This window comes from Zerene cesonia, chromosome Z (genome assembly GCF_012273895.1).
Source record: "Zerene cesonia ecotype Mississippi chromosome Z, Zerene_cesonia_1.1, whole genome shotgun sequence".
In the NCBI taxonomy this organism is placed as follows: Eukaryota; Metazoa; Arthropoda; class Insecta; order Lepidoptera; family Pieridae; genus Zerene; species Zerene cesonia.
The window spans coordinates 5,598,240-5,618,272 of NC_052122.1; the positions used below are offsets into that span (position 1 = coordinate 5,598,240).

Consider the following 20,033-nt stretch of genomic DNA (forward strand, 5'->3'; position numbering starts at 1 on the left):
TTTCCTCACATAATCCTTTCTTAATCCCTATTTAGCTTTCAGCATAAACTACAATTTAGCGTTCTTAGACTAAATCCGCTATATGACAACGATAAAAACGTGAATTTTATTTATATAATTTTTGAATGAAATATCCGAAATTATTTTTCGGGTATTTTATGTGCATATGTGATATTTTATGTTATAAATGAAACTCTACCGTTTTTGTTTTTAAATAAATTAACTTTATTAAATTTATGGCCATTATCTTATTATTATCTAACAGTTTTTATATATTTCCTGTATAGGTGCATATCAACTGAACGCCAGTTTTTGTCGGATTTTGTGGCGGGCGCCGAGAGCACGGCTGGTGGCAGACTCGCGCGTTGGTTGGCCCCAACCTCTCGCGTGGAGCCATCCAAGTGCGAACTGAAAGCGCCGGCCTCCGTGGTTCTTCCAACGGCGCGTGTCAACCTGCCTGTCATCGTTAAAGATCAATACGGCGACGTTGTGACCTCTTCAGCCGTAAAAATTGAGGTAATTTGAATCTATTTAATGCTTGCTTTCTCCATTCGTCTCTGCCGTTACGTCTGCAGGTAATGATGAATTCAATTTTACATCACCTGTTTCTAGCGGTATTTGTGACAAGTAAACTGTGATACATATTCTGCTCGTATTTTAAATATGTATAATTTGACATTGTTGAAAGGTGAAATGATAATAAATTAAGTGAATCTAGCATATGGAGATATATTCGGTGAGAGTAAGGACATTTCTATTTCATTATCTAAAATAATAATAAGTTTTATGGTTACCGGAGTATATTGTATGTTAACACATATATTTCACTGCAAAATCAGAATTTGTAAATACACTTAATAATCTTTCCTTGCTTCCTCCACCAAACGATAATTACCTTAATTCACAAGAATTTGGCCTTCGTTATAGCAAAATATGTTTAACAGGCTATCGATCATTATATAAATGAATCTATCACGAGCTTTAGTGACGTGATCGTTGTTTGCGTAGCTTTTACTTAATTGCACAGTGCCTCGGTCATCAGAATGAAGGTAAGAAACATCATTCATATATCCTCAAATAATGCACATTGTGCAAATACTCAAGTCGCGTTTTATTCCAGGTTATAGTACAGAATTTGGCAATGTCGCTCAGCATGAATCGTCCGACAGAAGCTGAGCAAGCGGGGGGGATTCCAAATGTACGATTCGCAACTACGATAAGAGAAACTATGCGTTTTCAGACTATTACCATGATGAAGGTGATACAATCCTTACCTACAGATATTTTGGCTCACAATTTTTTTTTTTTTTCTTAAAGCTTAATTTGATGGCAATCATGGTAAAAAGATGATATTAAAAATGCAATTATTGAAATGTTTGTAGCCCTATCAAGACTATTCATTGGAAGAACTGCGTTTTGCGAGTGGATTATGGGGGGAGGCGAGATTGAAAGGTCTTGGCATGTTAAAAGTCCCTACAGAACGTATCACAGTACACTCACAAACGGACGGTTCGTACTCTGCTCTGTGGGTCCCACGCGCTCCAGGAAAATATCTTTTCAGATGCACGCTGGATGACCAGCCGTCACCACAGGTTTGTATGCTTATACGCAATTGTGATGATCATTGGTGGCAAAGCGATTGCTTTCGGACATTGGAGCAATGGTGATTTGGAAATTGTTTATAAAACTTTATTTTTTATTTTCCATATTTACCACTGCCCCAATGCCTAAGAATATTTAGAATTCGTTTGCTGTTCTCGATTCACATTTTATTTATGTTTTACCAGGAAATAGTGATAGAAGTACCAGAAAATGAAAATTTGGACGATGAAGATACCTCTTTACCAGCCGAGGGAACCACCACAAAGCTGAAGCGTTTCGTGACACAGTGTAGCGCAGGCTTACGCGTGCGAGCCAGTCCGAGCCTTCAAGCTGAAGAACTTGGAAGAATACCGCCAGGAGCTTATGTGGCATACTTGGAAGAAGTACGTTGACATATTGTAGTGCTGTGGATTGCTTCTTGGAGGAAGAGAAGAATGTCAAATATTAATATTATTTTGTATAGAACTAGACGAAGAACAAATAAGGTATATGTATGAGAAATGGGAGCACTGAGACGGAGGCCCAAGGAAGAAAGTGAACCCTAATTCGTGTGTGGTAGTGATAATGACTGCTTGATTGAAAATTTTATATTATAGACTGATTCGGCTACACATGTAAATAAAAGTTGATAAAAATGTAATATTTGTACTTTGTGATTGGTGAATAAAAATATTTTGTTTTTATTTTTCTTTTGGAGTCAAGTTATTTATTATCACCCACAGTGGGATAATCGGAATGTAGTTTAAAATATTTTACTTATTAATAATTCTTGTCCTAGGTTTTAAATAAAGATGGCGCCTGGGTTCGTTTGAGTGGTGACTCGATTCAAGCTTATGTAGAAAGCAACGTGGATGTTGCATGGTGTATGCAATATCATCGGCAACTTGACTGCGCTCTATTAGGCCCAGTTGAAGATGAGCCTGTAACCCCTCCCGTAAGGAGAAACTCGCATCATTTTCTAATTTGATTGTAAATTTAAAACGAAATTATGTAAAAAAATATGATGTGCTGTAGACAAACTCAAAAGTGGTATCAATATTTTTTACAAAGCCTATTTATGTCTGTAACATATTGATTCAAAAGATTTATAAGATTTCCACGAAGATGTTTACGTGTCTCATAAAGTATTTAATAAAAATTGTACATCTTCTAGTTGTGTCGTTTTAACCTTGTAAGGAAATCTATGAACAGAATCTAAACTGCCCGTAAATTGTAATAGTCTAATAGCATAGGGATGTTGTCAACGAGAATAAACGTGTCAGACACTTACGTCAGAGTCCGCGTCACTCTAAAAGAACACCTTAATAGATGCGTTTCTTGAGATATATTTGTTTGTTTCACACAAATAAATGCCTTTTAGGAAGAAGATCCTTCTGGATGGAACAGATTAGAAGCGCAGTCAGAACTTCCGATGTGGCCTTTAGATGATGACGTAGAGGCCAATGGTCAGTACTTTCCTTTTTATTTATATTGAAACGTGAAATATTTTTATGATTAAAATAATTTTCCGTATATAAAATATATTGAATTTGCAGATGCAAATGCCGAGGAGAGACCTTTCCCGTTTTCCATTCAATGTGATCTTCCAGATGTAAGTTTTTCAAAAGTAGTGCTACTCTTATTGTTCTACTTATTCATACACAGTACGATAATATTGATTATAAACATAATTTTAGGAGGAGGATAGGCGTAATCCTGCTCTGATGGCAGAGCCGAGCAAAATTGATAGAAAAATGAGGAAAGAAGCGGCTGTTGCAGTAATTAACCAACCGGCTAGACTTCCTCTGTATGTAATTCATTTAAGAAACATATTAAATATTTCATTTCTGTAATAAATATAATAAATGCATTAAGAATTTTTATTTGTTCAACCAGCTAAGTTAGGAAGTTTATAAAATATTTTCTATTTAGGCGACAACCGCGTAGAAATAATGGTAATGGCGACGGAGAAGATGAGGTTCCTGCTCAGGCGGTTCAAAAACTTGCAAATAACGAACAAGACGCTAACGATGCCAATAATGTTAAATTTGCTGAAGTTGTAGAGCTGGTCGATGAAAGTTTGAACAAAATGGAAAATGATGTTAATGTACGAGATGATTCAGTTCAAAAGGCACAAGCGATACCAAAAGCGGCGGCCAATGTAGAAGATATCGCCGATAACAACGAAGCGGATGCTCTTAAATGCCCTTATGCAAAAGGGGCTGATGTTAAAAATGTAATTGAGGCCGTCAAAATAAGGAATGCTATAGAAGCTGTTAATGTAGACAAACCAGTGGAGGATAAGAATAATGCGGACCCAGTTCCAGTAAGTAATTCACACAAATTACTAGAAAATATTTTTAAAAATTATTTTCGACACACCAGTATAATGGAACATTTTATAGCCCGACAAAGTAGAAGAAGAGAAAATTCTCACGCAAGCTGCGACTCAGACTTCACCCGAAACGAGTGTTCAGGTTCAACGAAACGATCAGCCCACTCCCAGTACTTCGAAGGTAAAGTGACGTTTGCCGACGATCGTCTTACGTTGTTGTTTTTAACGTGTTACTAAATTTAATAAAATATGCTTATTGTTAACACCGTCACCCTTAAACAAGTACGTTAATTTGATTTGATTAAAATGTGAATTTTTGTAAGTGAAAATAGAAAGTTAGAATATATCCATAAAAAACAGGATGAAAAGATTACCACACCCCGAGAAAGAGTGTCAAGCGTATCAAGTTTCAAACGGCCGTCGTCACCTCCGCCCTTACCCGCGCGAAGCAAGCCCGCACCGGTGAAGAAACAAGCGCAAAGTCCGGCTCAAGCTGAATGCTTACGGTCTATTTTTGCTGCGCTATTATGGCATGAAGGTACCGCAAAATTATTGCCTTTTATAATAATAATAATAATAATAATAAATTCTTTATTTCGGGGTAACAAGGACCCAATATCACATTTTATAATAATTTTATAAAAAGAAATTCACAAAAAACTAATTACAAAAGTTAAAATTCAAATAAAATAAAAAGTAATAATAATTTAAATAATACATGTCCATTCAAAGTACAATATTTTAAAATTAAAATTAAGAGAAACACACAAAAAAAAAAAATTATATTCGTAAGTATGTTGTTGTTTCCCAATTGCTATTTAACTCAGTCAAAATAGCTGGAGCTTGTGGAACCCATCTTTAAGTGTATCTACCATATCTTTCCTTAAGCTTGCTTTACAATTCATCGTAGCGTAAATATCACATTTTTAAACCACTTCTGATTTACGTCATACCTTAATTCAAAAGCCAATGCTTTGAATCATTATATAAAAGACAGTTGTCCATAGATATGCTTTCTAACTTTTAAACACATGAATTTTACAATAACTTCATAAGAATTTATAAAATGCGTTAATAATAATTCCAAGTGGTAACTCAATTTTTTGCTCTAGTATTGATGCATTAATCACTCGTAATTGTTTTTTGCTGTTCTGTTTTCGCGGTAATTATTGTTACTGACGGTTATGTTCAGGCATCGTACACGACGCGATAGCGTGCGCCGCATTCCTGAAGTTCCACCCGCAGTTGCCAAAGGCTGGTGCCCTAGTTGTGACTCGTGGCGCTCCTCATGATCCGCCGATTCCTAAACCTCAGAGACATTCCGTGGAGGTTTCCAATGCTGGTATGTATAGTGGAATTTTTGGAATGATCCTTTAATTTTAAATATAATTTTGTAAGTCTTTCATACGTGTGTATTTGAAAACCGAATGTAAGTCATAAAGTTGAATTTTTTGTTATAGGTCAATATCTCCGCATAAATCCATCTACGTTGGAGACGCTAACTAGATCAGGCACTGAAGCCAGTTCGAGCAGAGCTCGTAGAAGTGACTTCAATGGCACCATACGTGAAGAGGACTCACATTCACATATTGGCGAAGCAGGTTAGTGTATTATATAATTATATGAATATATTATACAACTGAATAGATAAGTATATATATTTTAATTTAAAGTCTTTCAATTTAAGCTTAATTTATCATTTCTAGCATAACTAGGTTTAAGTTAAGAACAATGTGTTTTATTACTTACTTTACGCATATATAATATATGTAGGGACTATGTGTATAATTTTGGGTTTTATTTTTTGTAGTCATAACTCTTAAATAGTCAAAAGTAAAAAAGTTTTACCCAATGAAGATGATTACAACTAGTTTTAGCCGTTTCCAACAAAAATAGTTTGCAATAGTTTCATTTCGTTCGTTTAAACTGCTCTTGACTGTTATGTACATGGTTGCACTGCAATACGTATAATTAAGTATTAATAATAAAGTTGTTCGCTAAAAGGTCCGTCATCGTCATCGACTCCATCGACTTCAGTAGTAAATGTGCTACCTCCAGCATTACGAGCACTCGTTGCTTTGTGGGATTCCCTTTGTGACGCCGATCAATTGAATGCTGCTACTGACAAGTGAGTGCAAATATTATATATAAATCATTAATATATTCATACATTATACGATATAAAATCGAATGTTCTGAAATTTTTGAATTCAATACAGGCTTAAGAAGGAAGAGAACAATGACAATGACGAAATTGGTCCACTTGGGGGCGCATTGCGAAAGAAAAATTGGAAATATGGACCTTCGAATAAGTTACCATATATGGGTAAGTTCTAATTGCATTAACCAGTAATAACATCCGATTATAATTTTAATTCGAAGTCTACAAGAAGTCAAAAAAATTTTTTTTTTTCAGTGCGATGTGAACTATGCGGTGGAGCAAACGTGTCTCCACCATTAGCAGCGCACATGCGGTCCGCTCACCCCGGCTGCCGCGCGCCGACTACCCGTGGCTACGACCGTGCGGGTACTTACAAGCACGCTGATCCGATACCCTCCACCGCTGACTCGCCCGCATCTGCGTGCGGGCAACTTGCGCAAGGTACGAAACATATACACTTATACACGCGTACAAACAGAGATGAGTAGAAAATATTTAACGCACTGTTGCACATTCATACAAGTAATATTTTACTATTAAAAAGTCTAAAGATGTTTTGCGTTTACTTTACTGAACGGAAAGTTATTTACAAAGTACAGGATAGTTATTTTAATATGTCATGTCTACACCTAATTTATAATATAAATGTTACAGCCAACTAGTTTAATCAGACTTTAGGCAAGTTATTTAAATTGCACTCCGAAAATCCGAAAACTGTTATACATAAAACATTATCAGAATGGCTACAATATTATTGGCATTTTTCTTATTTTTATAAATAAAGAGCCCAAACATCAGTCAATAAATTCATTGTAAACGATACGGGACGGCGGTTAACAAAAAAACCTAGGCTACATAGTGCAACGGCTGGTTAAACTTGTTGGCTCCGATATTCCACCTTAGGTTTAGTAAAGCTTTATAATAGATTCAAAGTCACTTCATAGAAATTAATAATCCCGTAGTTAATTTTTTTTTTATAACAATTATATATTTATAATAATTTTATCCCTTTTTAATTTTTTATATCCAGTAAAGTAGTAATATATTTTCATTAATTTTATTTACAATATAGTATGTTTGATAATTTTGCATGTCTTGTGCATGTGTTAATTGATTTTCTATAATTTCTGTTTAATTAATTTTTATACGTTTTGCGATGTCGTGGACCATTTTAGACCTTATCGGTGTGAAAATACGCGCTACGTTAGCAGCGTACCAACTTTGGTACTTATTCTGCGAGAAATGCCGCGAGAAGGCGCTGAAAGCCGTGAGCGTGAGGCCAAAGAAGTCCGTCACCATTACGGAAGTCAGTCGTCCCGAGAAAGCAGAACCAGAGATCGACCACTACACAATGAAGGACAATGCTATTTTCCTTCTGGACTTAACTCCATTGAATAATTCAGGTACAATTGGTCTTAATTTTATCACTTAATGTATCATTTTTATCGAAATATAATCATGAAATGAATTAATTTATTTCTATATAGCTAGCAGAGCCTAATTTTGACTCTGTTATGTGCGTACATTTTCAGAAGCCGCAAATATTTCACCGTGGCAAGATACATCATGTCGCAGTCCGCCTACACCTCCAGGGAGTCTGTGGCAGCCAGCTCCGCCATTCCAATGCCTGCCCGCTTTGGGTGTCGCCCCGAAGACGAGCGCAGCGGATGCAGCAAGATACCATTCTCTTGGACGGCCATTGCCTGCAACTAATGTGGTAGGATTTACTCGCAGATCATTGATGCGCTAAACATTAAGTTATTATGGGTTTGAAATGCATTTCATTAAAATTTTCAGAACAATCCGTTTGTTCCCAACGAGATGTCGAGTTCTCAATACCCTCGAGTGCATCGTTCGGTGTCTATGGGCCAAGCGGGCGGCCGCGACCTGGCCCACGCCGCTCGACCGCCACTCACTAGATTTGAGCCTGATTCTCAAGAAACGCTTTCCGGTTAGTTTTAGCTAAGTGGGTCGGCATGGACATAACCTGTTACAAGGATTTATCGGATTGAACATGGATGATTTTGATATTTAAGAATATGCTTAAAACGCTAGAATAATTGCTCAAAAAAATGCCAATGTAGAAATTATTGTTGTAAACATGAAAAGAAAAATATATATGATTCAATATATTTATTTGCGAAATCCCCACCACCTTGATTAATTTTATTTATTTACTACTAGGAGCGGGATCCTCTCTACTCTCGCAGCCGAGTGCAGCTTTACAGAAATTAGTTGGTTGCGACTGGAATGCTGAAGGCGGGGGTGTCTCTGCATTTTCGACACCACACGTGGACCCTGAAAGCATAATCAGGACACCAGTACTCTCGTTTATCCTAGCGAAACGAGACTTGCAAAGTCATAAACAAAAACTGGATGCTATTGTCAGAATAAATACACTTCGACAATACGCTTTTGAGGTATTATTGCTAAACGTAATACGATTTGATATGTACATTTTTGGTCTTCTGATTTATATGTAAATGGAATAAAATAATTTAACATTATTTTTACGTTATTATATGGTTTTTAGGCTATGAACTGGTTACTACGATCCACCAGCCAGCCTACATGTGTGCACGATGTGATGTGGTGGTTCTGTAACGCGCTTGACTCGTATGCGCGTATCGTACAGCCGCCCGACCCTTCTGACGATAATAAGGAGGTTTGTTTTATAAGTTAAATTCGAATTTCACACAAGTATAAGTTGAATTATCATAGTACGTTGTTTGTGTATATTATAAATTAATGAACTTTGCTATAGAATGTTCTAAACGACGCAAGCCGTAGCATCATCCCCACGGCAGCTACATCCGCGCTGTGTCCCGGTGGGCGCGCCGCACGTGGCGCACGCGCGGCCTTCCACGCGTTCCTGGGTTCCATTAGCACTCTAGCGCCCTCTCTACCGCCCTCCAGCGCTGCCAACCTGCAGGCTGTGCGCTGCTGGGAGCTGCAGTACTCCCAACATGACCGCGCGTTCTTGCACAGGTAGGCACTTGCACGAGAGACCTGGTTTTTTTCGAGTATTGAGGAGGGCGTGGAAGATCAATTTTATGTTAACAGCACAGTGATATAGGCTTTAGTGAATGAGATTAAATGCAGAGATATAATGAACAATTATTTGATTAATAAATATTTTAAACATCGCATATGCTGTGTTATGTATTACACGAAAATAAAAAATTATTCCCCCCTTTTAATGCTGCTTGGAATTAGATCGCAAGTATTTAGCGTTATCAGCAAGATTCTTTCTCACACTGAAGATGGTGCTTACGAAGACGGTCTTCTGGGAGCTTTGCATGAAAGCTATCAAAGCTACTTCAACAAGGTATCACTTTAACATATCATAACTACTTTTATATATAAAATATATATCAAATGGTCGGATAATGCTTAAGAATTTATTCTTTTTTTTTATTCCAGCAACAGAATTACGTATGGAGTTGCCCAGACGTAACCGGTTGGTGTACCATCACAGTTTCTTCGCGACAAGGAATGGCCGGTGCTTTGACTGACAACACCACTGAGACATTTTGGGAATCCGGCGATGAAGACAAAAATAAAACGAAATGGATCCAGATAGCTTATAGTGGCGGTTCTGCGGAAGATAAACCCCATATTGTCTGTATCCACATAGACAATACTAGAGACCCTGCAGTAAGTACTTAAGTTAATGTTTTTTATATGATGTTTCTTGTATAATTCACTAATTTTAGAGAGACAGTTTTTGACAGTTTTCGAGCCATAATAATTTAATATATTAATATCAGTTGTTGTCGATAAAATGATATTTACATGATTTTTTTATGTTTTAGACAAAAACCCAGATGGTTACGTTCTGGTACAGCGCAGGACCAACTGACTTACTTCAAATGATGGACGTTGACGTGGACACTAAGAACGCTCATTGGGTTTGCTACATCTTACCCCGTAAGTATTGACCGATTTTTGTCTATTTAAATTGTTTACAGATAGAATAATGTTCCCCTTGCGATTGTAAATTTCGTCATTATTAACTATGTAGGATTTAGTGAATAATTGGCGAGTATTTCTTTTAACATATAGGTTCGTCAAGTACATCGGTTCGTGTTCGCTGTGAGCTTCGCGGGCCGGACCCCGCGGTGCGCGTGCGCCAAGTGCGCGTACTCAGCGGACCGCAGTTGAATCCCTCCCAGTGTGTGCAAACACACCCTCTGCACTCTCTTACTGAGAAGGATACGCTGCGAGTATTCCGCTTACTCACTTCACAAGTGAGTATTCATAAATAAGAGAGAATAAAATATTAACGTCGCAAAGATATTTATAAGAATAATTTTGTGACCTCTTGCTGGCTCTCATAATTAAATATCTAATAAAATAAAATTAAATACTTTCCACTTCGTCTCTATGTTACTCGGAGACTTAATATCTATGATTCTAGGTATTTGGAAAGCTTCTGGAGTGGGAGCAAACTGGCAGCGATTCGGATGGTCTAGTGGTTGGAGAGGTCACAGGTGATGACAGTGATCTGCGCGAACACGTCGTGGGTATACTGTTCGCTGGACACAAATTGACTTCACTACAAAAACAGGCAAGTTCTATGATGTTACTATGCATATATTGGCATTAGAAGTAGAAAGTAGGAGAAAATTGTATATTAAGAAAAAGATATGATGACAATCTGACTTTTAATTCTATCAAATTCTATCAGGTTATGACGCATATCGTTTGCGCAATTGGCTGTGAAGCTTCGCGCGTTCGAGACGACTGGGAGACAGCTCTGCTTTGCGCCGAAGCCGTCGAGCGAACAGACGATGAAGCGCAGCCTAGGCTCACTCATCAACAGGACAATTATTGCTTTGAGATGCTTTCATTGGTATGATTATATATAAGGATAGGAAAAAATTTTGGACCTTTTTCTGACCCCTTTGTTTACAGTGGTCACAGAAAGTAGAAGTTAGTTGTTTTAGGTTACCATTTATTAGAATAACGTTCTTTTAAGTAGCGCTATCCTCAATTATGTGTTTGGTACGTTATGTGTATAATAAAAAGTAAAAAAAATTAAATCCTTCCAGCTCTTGGCACTTAGCGGAAGCGTAGCTGGGCGTTCCCATCTCGCACAGCGAACAGAATTACTTGCTGATCTGTTGGCTCTACTGCACACAGGAAGTGAACGTGTACAACGCCAGGTAATTGAAATGAAAGACCTATATATAAACATTCAATTCAATATTGTTGCTTGTGTAATTTTTTAATTAATGCTGAATATTTACCTACTTAAATTCTAATACTTCTAGGTAATATCGCTCTTACGAAGAATGATATTTGAAATACCACCGCAAAAGATGTTGGCTGCACTCAACTATGGCGCGGATTTAGGTGCAAGATATGAATCAACGTAAGTTAAAGAATAAAGAAATAAAAAAAATGTGATAAATCAATTTCCTGAATTTTGTATTTGATGAAAAAAATTTATATTGAATCACACTTAAAGCCTAATATTTTGTCAATATTTTATAGTGTAACGTTACTGGATCACCTGGTCTGCTATGTGGGCAAAGCAGTGACAGTGCAAGTGAAAGTGAAGGGTGCAAGCGGAGCGTCCTCCAACACGGTGACGATGGGCACCACCGTAACTCCAGCGCCACCTGCGGCCTGGTTCATGCGGGGAGAAACTACCAGAAGCCACGCCCAGGTCGTAGCCAGACTTCTCACCGATATGGCTGAGGTACGAAGATGTCTATACTGAATTTTATTTAAACTATATTTTTTATATATTTCTTTATTAACACTTTATTGTACAATGCACATACAGTTAACAAAAACCAATAAACAATATCTACTTTACAATTCGGCGGCCTTATCGCTTAGAAGCGATTTCTTCCAGGCAACCTTTGGATATAGGAAATATAAATTGTGAACTATATCACCTTTGCTTTACCCTAATTCAAATGGATACAAATATGTAACTAACACGAATTTATATATATATACGATATATATTACTAATATTAAGTTAAAAGTAAAAAATATATAGGTAATAAATGAGAAGAAACATATCACTTTCAGGCAAAGTACGACAAAAAAAAAAAAAAAAAAAAATATATATATATATATATATATATATATATATATATATATATATATATATATATATATATATATATATATATATATATATATATATATATATATATATATATATATATATATATATATATATATATATATATATATATGTATATATATATATATATATTCAAATCACATACCAATTTCCAAATGTTATATATCAATTATACGATGTCACAAAATATTATGCAGGATAAAGTGTCGCCTGCTTGGGGAACTGCTACGCGCATGGGTCTCTCCGAATACGTAAGGGCTGTGGCTGATATAGAAGAGATGGATCGACGGCCCCAGAGATGCATCGCTCAACCAACCATTTGGTTAGCTCTAGCGGCTTTATGCATTTGTGAACAAGAATACATGGATCTGTAAGTATAATTTTTAAATTAATTTCTACTATACTTTTACGTTGCAATTTTCATATGTTTTATTTTTTTGTTTATTATACAATTGAACTTTACCCGTCCCTTATACTTTCTAAATTGTACCTGTTCGGCCTTTTTTAGTTTGTAGTCTTAGTTTTGTTTTAGGTTTGATGGTTTGATAGTTTGATATTATAAACCTAAAATTTCACACTTCATATGTACATACCCAATAATAAAATTTTTTGTATCGACACTTACTAATACACTCAGAAAATAATGGAATGGTAGTATTATTATACGTTTTATTTTTACACGCTTTTTATTAGCTTCACCTGTATGTTTGTTTGAATGTTTGTTTGTATGTTTGTTTGTATGTTTGTTTGTAACCGACTTCTTTGGGCGCGATTTTGACCCACTTTAAACGGCCAGATTTCGTTCAAACTTTGTAGATTTATTGAGGACCGATGACAATACACTAATTTGATAAAATTATTCCATTTTTCAATTTGCAAAATATGATTTTTGTTAAAGCGTGTTTTTTAGTTTTTTTAAACTATTATTTATTTATTTCAGTATAAACAATTCTGGTCGCGATTCTCGTAACCGCGACTCAATAGCAGACTCCCGCCAGTTCTGCGTGAACCACGACGACGGTATCACACCTGCGGTCGTTGATTGTCGCACTTGTGGCACTCTGTGCTCGGAGTGCGATCGATTCTTGCATCTCAATAGGACGGCAAGAACTCACCAGAGACAGGTTAAATCTAATCATTTATGTAGTTTGAACAGTTTTAATTAGTGGAGAAAACAATGAAATGCTGTTTATTTTGCTACTTTTCGATTATTAGTTAGTGTAATAATATTGACGATTTAATACTCAGATTTGCAAAGAAGAAGAGAGCGCGATCCGTGTTGACAGCCACGAGGGTTGCGGTCGAGCCAAACTCTTCTGGCTCTTGCTTCTCGTGGACCGGCGAACCCTCAAGGGGTTGGCGGAGTTCCGCGGCATGGAAACAGGAGTGTGCGAGCCGGGCGAAGGGGTGTGTAGCGCCACAGGCCTGGCTGGCGTGTGTCGCTTCTGCGGCACGCGTGGAAATTCCGGCCTACTCGCTATTGGCAACGTGTGTGCTGACCAACAATGCCAGGTACGATCAAATAGTATATGACTCATTTATAATTTACTTGATTACCTATCTAATTTATATGCCCTACTGGTGATGTAAATTAGATAGGTTAATGGTTATACAGATGACGTGCCTTAGTTACACTAATCATGTTATTTTACCTTTTACTATACTCAAACATTTTCCTACAAATCATTTATGTATTAATTTGGTCGCAATTGAAGTTTGTCAGGAAGATGGTATTGATTGTAAGAATACAAAGACCATTAATACGGTTATAATATCATTACAAATGCAACAGGAGCACGGTCGCGAAGCGTGCGCGCGCATCCTCCCTTGCGGTCACATCTGCGGTGGCGTGCGCGGCGAGCGCGCGTGCCTGCCGTGCCTGTTCGGGTGCGCCAGTGCGGACACACTGCGCCAGGACGCGGACGACATGTGCATGATCTGCTTCACCGACCCGCTGCAGGCTGCACCGGCTATACAAGTATGCGATCGATACGTTTTTACAACAGATTATATAAGGTATATACAAAGAGTAAGAGAAAACTTGATGGTTAAACGTTAAAAACGTTAAGACTTCTGCTCGGTTTGATAAGTCGTTGCAAATGTTTCCAACATTTGTAAAGGTTGTTAAATGTCACTTAATATGTAATGTTAATGCTTCTTTTAATATGTCCCAACATAAATATACACATGTATAATGCGATATAATGAACAATATAAGTGAATTGAAACAAATTTTATCTAATAATTATTTTTTCATTACAGCTATCCTGCGGCCACGTATTCCATCTACACTGCTGCAGAAAAGTACTGCTGAACAAGTGGAATGGTCCTCGAATCACATTTTCGTTTTCGAAATGCCCGATATGCAAAGTAAGGGACTTTGTTTCTTTTTTCATTATTTTTAGGATACTTTTTTATTCACTTAATACTGATTTTTTTAATGTATTTATTAACATATTATTGAAACAATATGCTTAATTAACTTACATTCCATTCAGTTTACATGAAACTACTTAGTCCTTTAAAAATTTTCTATTGAATATTCTTATGTGACCTTAAATTTTCCCATCCAGGAGGACATGTTGCACTGGACTCTCGAAGACCACCTCGCCCCGATACGCAAGCTCCGAGAGGAGGTGCGTCGCAAAGCCCTGATGAGGTTGGAGTACGAGGGGCTGGCGGCAAGCAGCTCTAAGGGCAAGACGTTGGTGGACCCCGCTGGGTACGCCATGGAGAGATATGCGTACTATGTGTGCCACAAATGCGGGAAGGTAAATGAACAGTCATATTAAATTAAAATGCCATTAATCATAATTGCTACACACATATCATTTTTTTATAATTAATTATCGTAATGGTGCTGTGGAGTTTCCTTGACTTATTTTATCAAATTATTCCTAAGTGAACCATAAATCATAGAGATCAAACTGATCGAGAGGTGCGTGGAGTACAACCAGGAGCTATGTGTCGCCTTCGTCGATTACGAAAAAGCCTTCGACACAAAAGAGCACTGGGCTGTGTTTCACTCACTTCAAAGATGCATGGTGGACACAAGATATGTGGAAGTTCTCAAGGAGATTTATAGAGGTGCAACCCTCCAAACTGCATGACGTATCTCGTCGAATACCAGTCAGCCGCGGTGTGCGACAAGGAGACACAATTTCTCCTAAGCTATTTACAGCTGTTCTAGAGGACGTTTTTAAACTATTGGAGTGGTCTGAGAAAGGCATCAGTATCAATGGGTCAATGCTGTCTCATTTGAGATTTGCTGACGACCTCGTTCTCTTTGCCAGAACCCCGGACAAAATAAGAGTTATGCTGGAAGAATTACATGATGCCTCACTAGCTATTGGATTAAAAATGAACATGCTTAAAACTAAATTTATGAGTAGAAATGAAATTACTACTACGATCACAATCCATGGTCAGAATATCGACAGAGTAGATGAGTATGTTTATTTAGGTCAAATGGTTACACTGGATAGGAATGTACAAACAAGGGAAGTAGACCGCCGCATCCAACTTGGATGGGCAGCGTTTGGCAAACTATCTGATGTATTCGTAGACAGACAAATTTCCTGAACCACTATAGACACTAACCCAACACTTAGTGAATAAACTCCAAGTAGCACAAAGATCTATGGAACGCGCTATTCTCGGGATTTCATTGGTAGACAGAGTTCCAAATTCGACCATCAGAAAGAAAACTGGAATTATAGACATAGCACTCAAAGTCTCTAGGCAGAAATGGAGATGGGCAGGTCATATCTGTAGATTAAGCGATGATAGATGGACCAATAAAATCTTACAATGGCGTCCTTGGACTGGACGAAGGAAGGTCGGACGTCAGCCTACTAGATGGGCTGACGACATAGTGAAGGTCTTGGGAAGGAAATGGATGCGGATGGCGAAGAACAGGAAAGAATGGCGTGCACATGAAGAGGCCTATACTCAACTCTGGGTTAAACCGGGCTGAGAAAGAACCATAAATCATACATTATTAATCACCTATCATATATTTGCCTCAAATTATCTATCGTTTTGACTAGAACTAGAACAAATTAAATGTTATTTTATTCGCAGGCATATTTCGGTGGTTTGGCTCGTTGCGAGGCGGAGTCCAACAGCACTTGGGACCCTAAGGAGTTAGTCTGCGGGGCATGCAGTGATGTGGCCGGGGCAAGGATCTGCTCCAAACATGGGTCGGATTTCCTGGAATACAAGTGCCGATACTGCTGCTCGGTAAGGCATATTTTATGTTGTTTATATGTATCTATTGAGATGTGAGAAGCATCGTGCCTATAATAATAGGGTACGTGTAAGAAAATAAACCGAATTTAGGTAATAAGACAATTTTTTAATTAACACGTTATAATGCATATAAGCCACAAACAAATCAATATGAAGCATAGTAAATACATCATAAATAAATGTGCATCAATATCCATATTACAGGTGGCTGTATTCTTCTGTTTCGGCACTTCGCACTTCTGCAATGCGTGCCACGACGACTTCCAACGCGTGACTAACATCCCACGTCATCTACTACCACAATGCCCAGCGGGTAAGAGAATCCTTATTTCCAATCTTTTTTTAGTACCATCTAAATTGCATTTCTCGAAGTAGACGTGGTACGCAAAATCCGGAACTATGAAAAAGTTTAAAGGAATGATGAGGCCGCTTTTGATGTACCTAAACTAAAAAATCAATAATAAAAAAAATGCATATGTAAATACTATCGCTAATTTGTTCTTTATTAAAGACACCATTAATTGGTGTATTAATATAGTAATGCTTTTTCAATGTCATTGGGTTTGACACCTGGTTAGGAAATTTGCTTTTTCCAAAATCTAATGATACAGTATTGGTTTCCATATAAAACGTTCTTCGATATCTCTCATTATTTCGGATTTCGCCTACAACATTCCCTTCAACATTTCAATTAATGATAACGATTCAATGAATTAAGACTAAAAGTTTTGATTTAACCAAAAAACGTTCCAGGGCCCAAAGGGGAGCAGCTCCCCGGCACGACCGAGGAGTGTCCCCTGCACGTGCAGCACCCCGCCACCGGCGAAGAGTTCGCGCTCGGCTGCGGCGTCTGTCGCAACGCGCACGCATTCTAAACGTACACGCTACCTGGGAAAACCTAAGTAACCCCAGCGCCGCCGCCACCACCCACTCCGAAAGAATTCATTCGATAATCAACATCTTAAATGGACTCGTTGAAAACAAATTGACGATAAGAGATAATATTTAATCATCACATTATTATCTCGAACTACCAATTTCAGGACCGTTTTTCAATACTCAACTTTGAGGATGATTGTAAAAATTTTCGTCATACTTAATGTTTATTGAAATGACTATTAAAAACGGTCCTACATCACTGGACATAGACATATTATCAATTATTAAGGACAGACTGAAAATAAAGTTGCGCAGGGTAGGGCGAGATAGTATGGTGCTTAGTATGTAAGGTATTACGCATAAATTTATGGCAGCCGAGCCACATTATACCTAAATCGAGGTATAGCATTGGTATCCCGGCTCGAACTGCTGTCCCAGGCTCCAAGAACGAAGTGAAGAAGGATCAGAATGCTCTTGTGTTTCGTTTGCTTCTTAGCCCAGGAATGAATTTTTTTTCATTATCTCTCTATACTATACTATATATTATATATTATTTAAGAATTTCGAAGTAATGGTTCTAAACCTGTTTACTCATTCTTTCCTTAAATAGGGAGCACATTTGCTTTCTCTGACACTATTTTCGCAACGTATACAAAATTTTAACAAACATGAGGAAATTATTACTTTCTTGTTTAGGTCTTATAAAGTTGTAAACATTTGTTATACCGCAACTGCGCAGTATTTGCGCAAAGATTTTGTAACAGCACATTTTATAATTTTATAAATAAATACGTACTATTATAACTATCGACTGGTTATCCCTCCATATTTTACTTTCATATATTGTAACGTTTGAGAATATTAATTAGCAACTTCGACAAATCTACAATTGTTATTTACTTTCATACGCTTTTTATATATATAATCTGAAAGTTAGTATTGGATGTAAACATTATGGGAATAAGATGTGGTTGTAATAAACGAAGAAATGATAATTTGTTATTTTATGTAATATGTATAAAGATAACATCTACCTAATCTATGTAAAGCCATTATCAAAAATGAATCGAGACTACATTGTAAAAATCAATAAAAACACAAGCTCATCTAACAGCCGTTTGTTCGTAAACATTAGTTATTAGAAAATCAATAGTTTTGGCGAAAGAGCACCACAAGGTGTTACCTATTTAATACCCGTGTTCGAAGAACTCATTTTCACACCACCATGAGGTAAAGTGACGCCTGCCTCATCCTCTCATCACGTCTAATTTAGAAATGGGGGCAAAAGTTTATTGTGACTCAAGAGCCAACCACGCCCAGACTTTCGTTTGTTTATAAAAGCTGAAAATCTTTTCGGGCATTTACCCCATAGAGATACGAATGACCAGCGAATATAGAGTTTGGTTCGTGGTTACTTGGGCAGGTAACAGGTGATAAAGGTGTACAAAATAGTACTTAGAATTACTTTTAAGTATAAAGCTCTATGTTTGTTTATTTCCTTTAGAAATTTCGTCATTCTTTACCGAACACTTATGACACTTACTAGCCCCTACCAGACACCCCCAAAACTTTAGTAGATTTAAGCTATACTTTTATTATATTAAAGCTATTTTTCTATATATGTTACTTACCTATACAACCTATACAGGATTGTTACCTCAATAGCCGGATAGTTTAAATGGTTTATACATTTTGCCAGACTCATTGAAATTTCTATGTGTAATGATGATGATGATGATGTGGACTTTGTACACCTTTATCACCTGTTAGCTGCCCAAGTAACCAAAACCTAAACACTATATTCGCTGGTTATTCGTATCTCTATGGGGTACATGTTACACACATATCACGTTTTGTGCGAATAAATTCATTTAATTTCATTTTATTTCATTCCATTTTATTTCATTTCATTTCATTCCATTTCATTCCATTTTATTTCATTTCATTTCATGCACATAAAGATTTTCAGCTTTTATAAAATAAGGAAGGTTTGGCCGTCGTGGGCTCTTACTCTAATACCAGTAAGAGAGGGGAACCACCTATTCCCATACTACCAGGATTACCATTCTAGGAACTATGGTACCTATAACTTTTAGTATATTTTTGTACCAAATGACTGGACTATATTTAACATCTCAAAGTTGATTCAATCGCACATTATAAAACTACGCAACGTCCATTGTATAGTACTCGTAAATATGCTTATAATTTATAGAGTCAATAAGACTAGGTTATCGAACTCCGGCAGTTATTGTTATTTATATGACGTAAAACTAAAATTTCATCACAATTATCAAAATGTCTCTGTTCATTATAACTCGGATCTTTCACAAGGCGTGATATATCATTTTATATATTACACACTGCTTATAGTTTAAAAGAAAAGATAAATTTTTTTTTTTTGCTTTTAGTACTATGAGTCAACACAACTAATAATAAATAAATATGAGATATTACTGACATGCTATTTTGAGACGACTATGGCATAACTAAGAAATTGGCATTTATATATTAATAAGACAATGAGCAAATACTTGGCTACGGTTCTGATAATATCTGAAACATTATAACGATAGGCGCTACAATGGATACGACATATGAAATGCTTGACTTTAAACGCGAAGATAACTCGGAATAATAGAATGATTTGTGATGCTCTTCAAAAATGTATATTCTTTGAATAAAAAAGAAATGGAAAAGGTTACGTTTAAATTATTCAC

The 20,033-nt window shown here is 36.9% G+C and overlaps 1 protein-coding gene across 1 annotated transcript in view; it reads left to right on the plus strand.

Moving 5' to 3' along the window:
- Nucleotides 1-19,133, plus strand: part of LOC119835531 (E3 ubiquitin-protein ligase highwire) — a 65,396-nt gene extending 46,263 nt beyond the window's left edge. The window contains exons 36-75 of the mRNA XM_038360419.1: nucleotides 288-516; nucleotides 1,121-1,258; nucleotides 1,383-1,592; nucleotides 1,788-1,985; nucleotides 2,381-2,536; nucleotides 2,963-3,047; nucleotides 3,138-3,193; nucleotides 3,279-3,388; nucleotides 3,514-3,907; nucleotides 3,987-4,097; nucleotides 4,277-4,454; nucleotides 5,109-5,258; nucleotides 5,377-5,517; nucleotides 5,921-6,044; nucleotides 6,136-6,242; nucleotides 6,333-6,518; nucleotides 7,289-7,480; nucleotides 7,610-7,794; nucleotides 7,875-8,028; nucleotides 8,262-8,497; nucleotides 8,611-8,742; nucleotides 8,842-9,065; nucleotides 9,294-9,405; nucleotides 9,501-9,734; nucleotides 9,893-10,007; nucleotides 10,143-10,327; nucleotides 10,498-10,647; nucleotides 10,768-10,932; nucleotides 11,132-11,245; nucleotides 11,354-11,454; nucleotides 11,577-11,784; nucleotides 12,381-12,553; nucleotides 13,124-13,307; nucleotides 13,432-13,695; nucleotides 13,976-14,161; nucleotides 14,446-14,553; nucleotides 14,757-14,954; nucleotides 16,267-16,425; nucleotides 16,639-16,747; nucleotides 17,188-19,133. Of these exons, the coding sequence (XP_038216347.1) occupies nucleotides 288-516; nucleotides 1,121-1,258; nucleotides 1,383-1,592; nucleotides 1,788-1,985; nucleotides 2,381-2,536; nucleotides 2,963-3,047; nucleotides 3,138-3,193; nucleotides 3,279-3,388; nucleotides 3,514-3,907; nucleotides 3,987-4,097; nucleotides 4,277-4,454; nucleotides 5,109-5,258; nucleotides 5,377-5,517; nucleotides 5,921-6,044; nucleotides 6,136-6,242; nucleotides 6,333-6,518; nucleotides 7,289-7,480; nucleotides 7,610-7,794; nucleotides 7,875-8,028; nucleotides 8,262-8,497; nucleotides 8,611-8,742; nucleotides 8,842-9,065; nucleotides 9,294-9,405; nucleotides 9,501-9,734; nucleotides 9,893-10,007; nucleotides 10,143-10,327; nucleotides 10,498-10,647; nucleotides 10,768-10,932; nucleotides 11,132-11,245; nucleotides 11,354-11,454; nucleotides 11,577-11,784; nucleotides 12,381-12,553; nucleotides 13,124-13,307; nucleotides 13,432-13,695; nucleotides 13,976-14,161; nucleotides 14,446-14,553; nucleotides 14,757-14,954; nucleotides 16,267-16,425; nucleotides 16,639-16,747; nucleotides 17,188-17,309 (6,583 nt within the window). The 3' untranslated portion in view covers nucleotides 17,310-19,133. The remainder of the gene's footprint in view (nucleotides 1-287; nucleotides 517-1,120; nucleotides 1,259-1,382; nucleotides 1,593-1,787; nucleotides 1,986-2,380; nucleotides 2,537-2,962; nucleotides 3,048-3,137; nucleotides 3,194-3,278; nucleotides 3,389-3,513; nucleotides 3,908-3,986; nucleotides 4,098-4,276; nucleotides 4,455-5,108; nucleotides 5,259-5,376; nucleotides 5,518-5,920; nucleotides 6,045-6,135; nucleotides 6,243-6,332; nucleotides 6,519-7,288; nucleotides 7,481-7,609; nucleotides 7,795-7,874; nucleotides 8,029-8,261; nucleotides 8,498-8,610; nucleotides 8,743-8,841; nucleotides 9,066-9,293; nucleotides 9,406-9,500; nucleotides 9,735-9,892; nucleotides 10,008-10,142; nucleotides 10,328-10,497; nucleotides 10,648-10,767; nucleotides 10,933-11,131; nucleotides 11,246-11,353; nucleotides 11,455-11,576; nucleotides 11,785-12,380; nucleotides 12,554-13,123; nucleotides 13,308-13,431; nucleotides 13,696-13,975; nucleotides 14,162-14,445; nucleotides 14,554-14,756; nucleotides 14,955-16,266; nucleotides 16,426-16,638; nucleotides 16,748-17,187) is intronic.
- The last annotated feature ends 900 nt before the right edge of the window (nucleotides 19,134-20,033 follow it).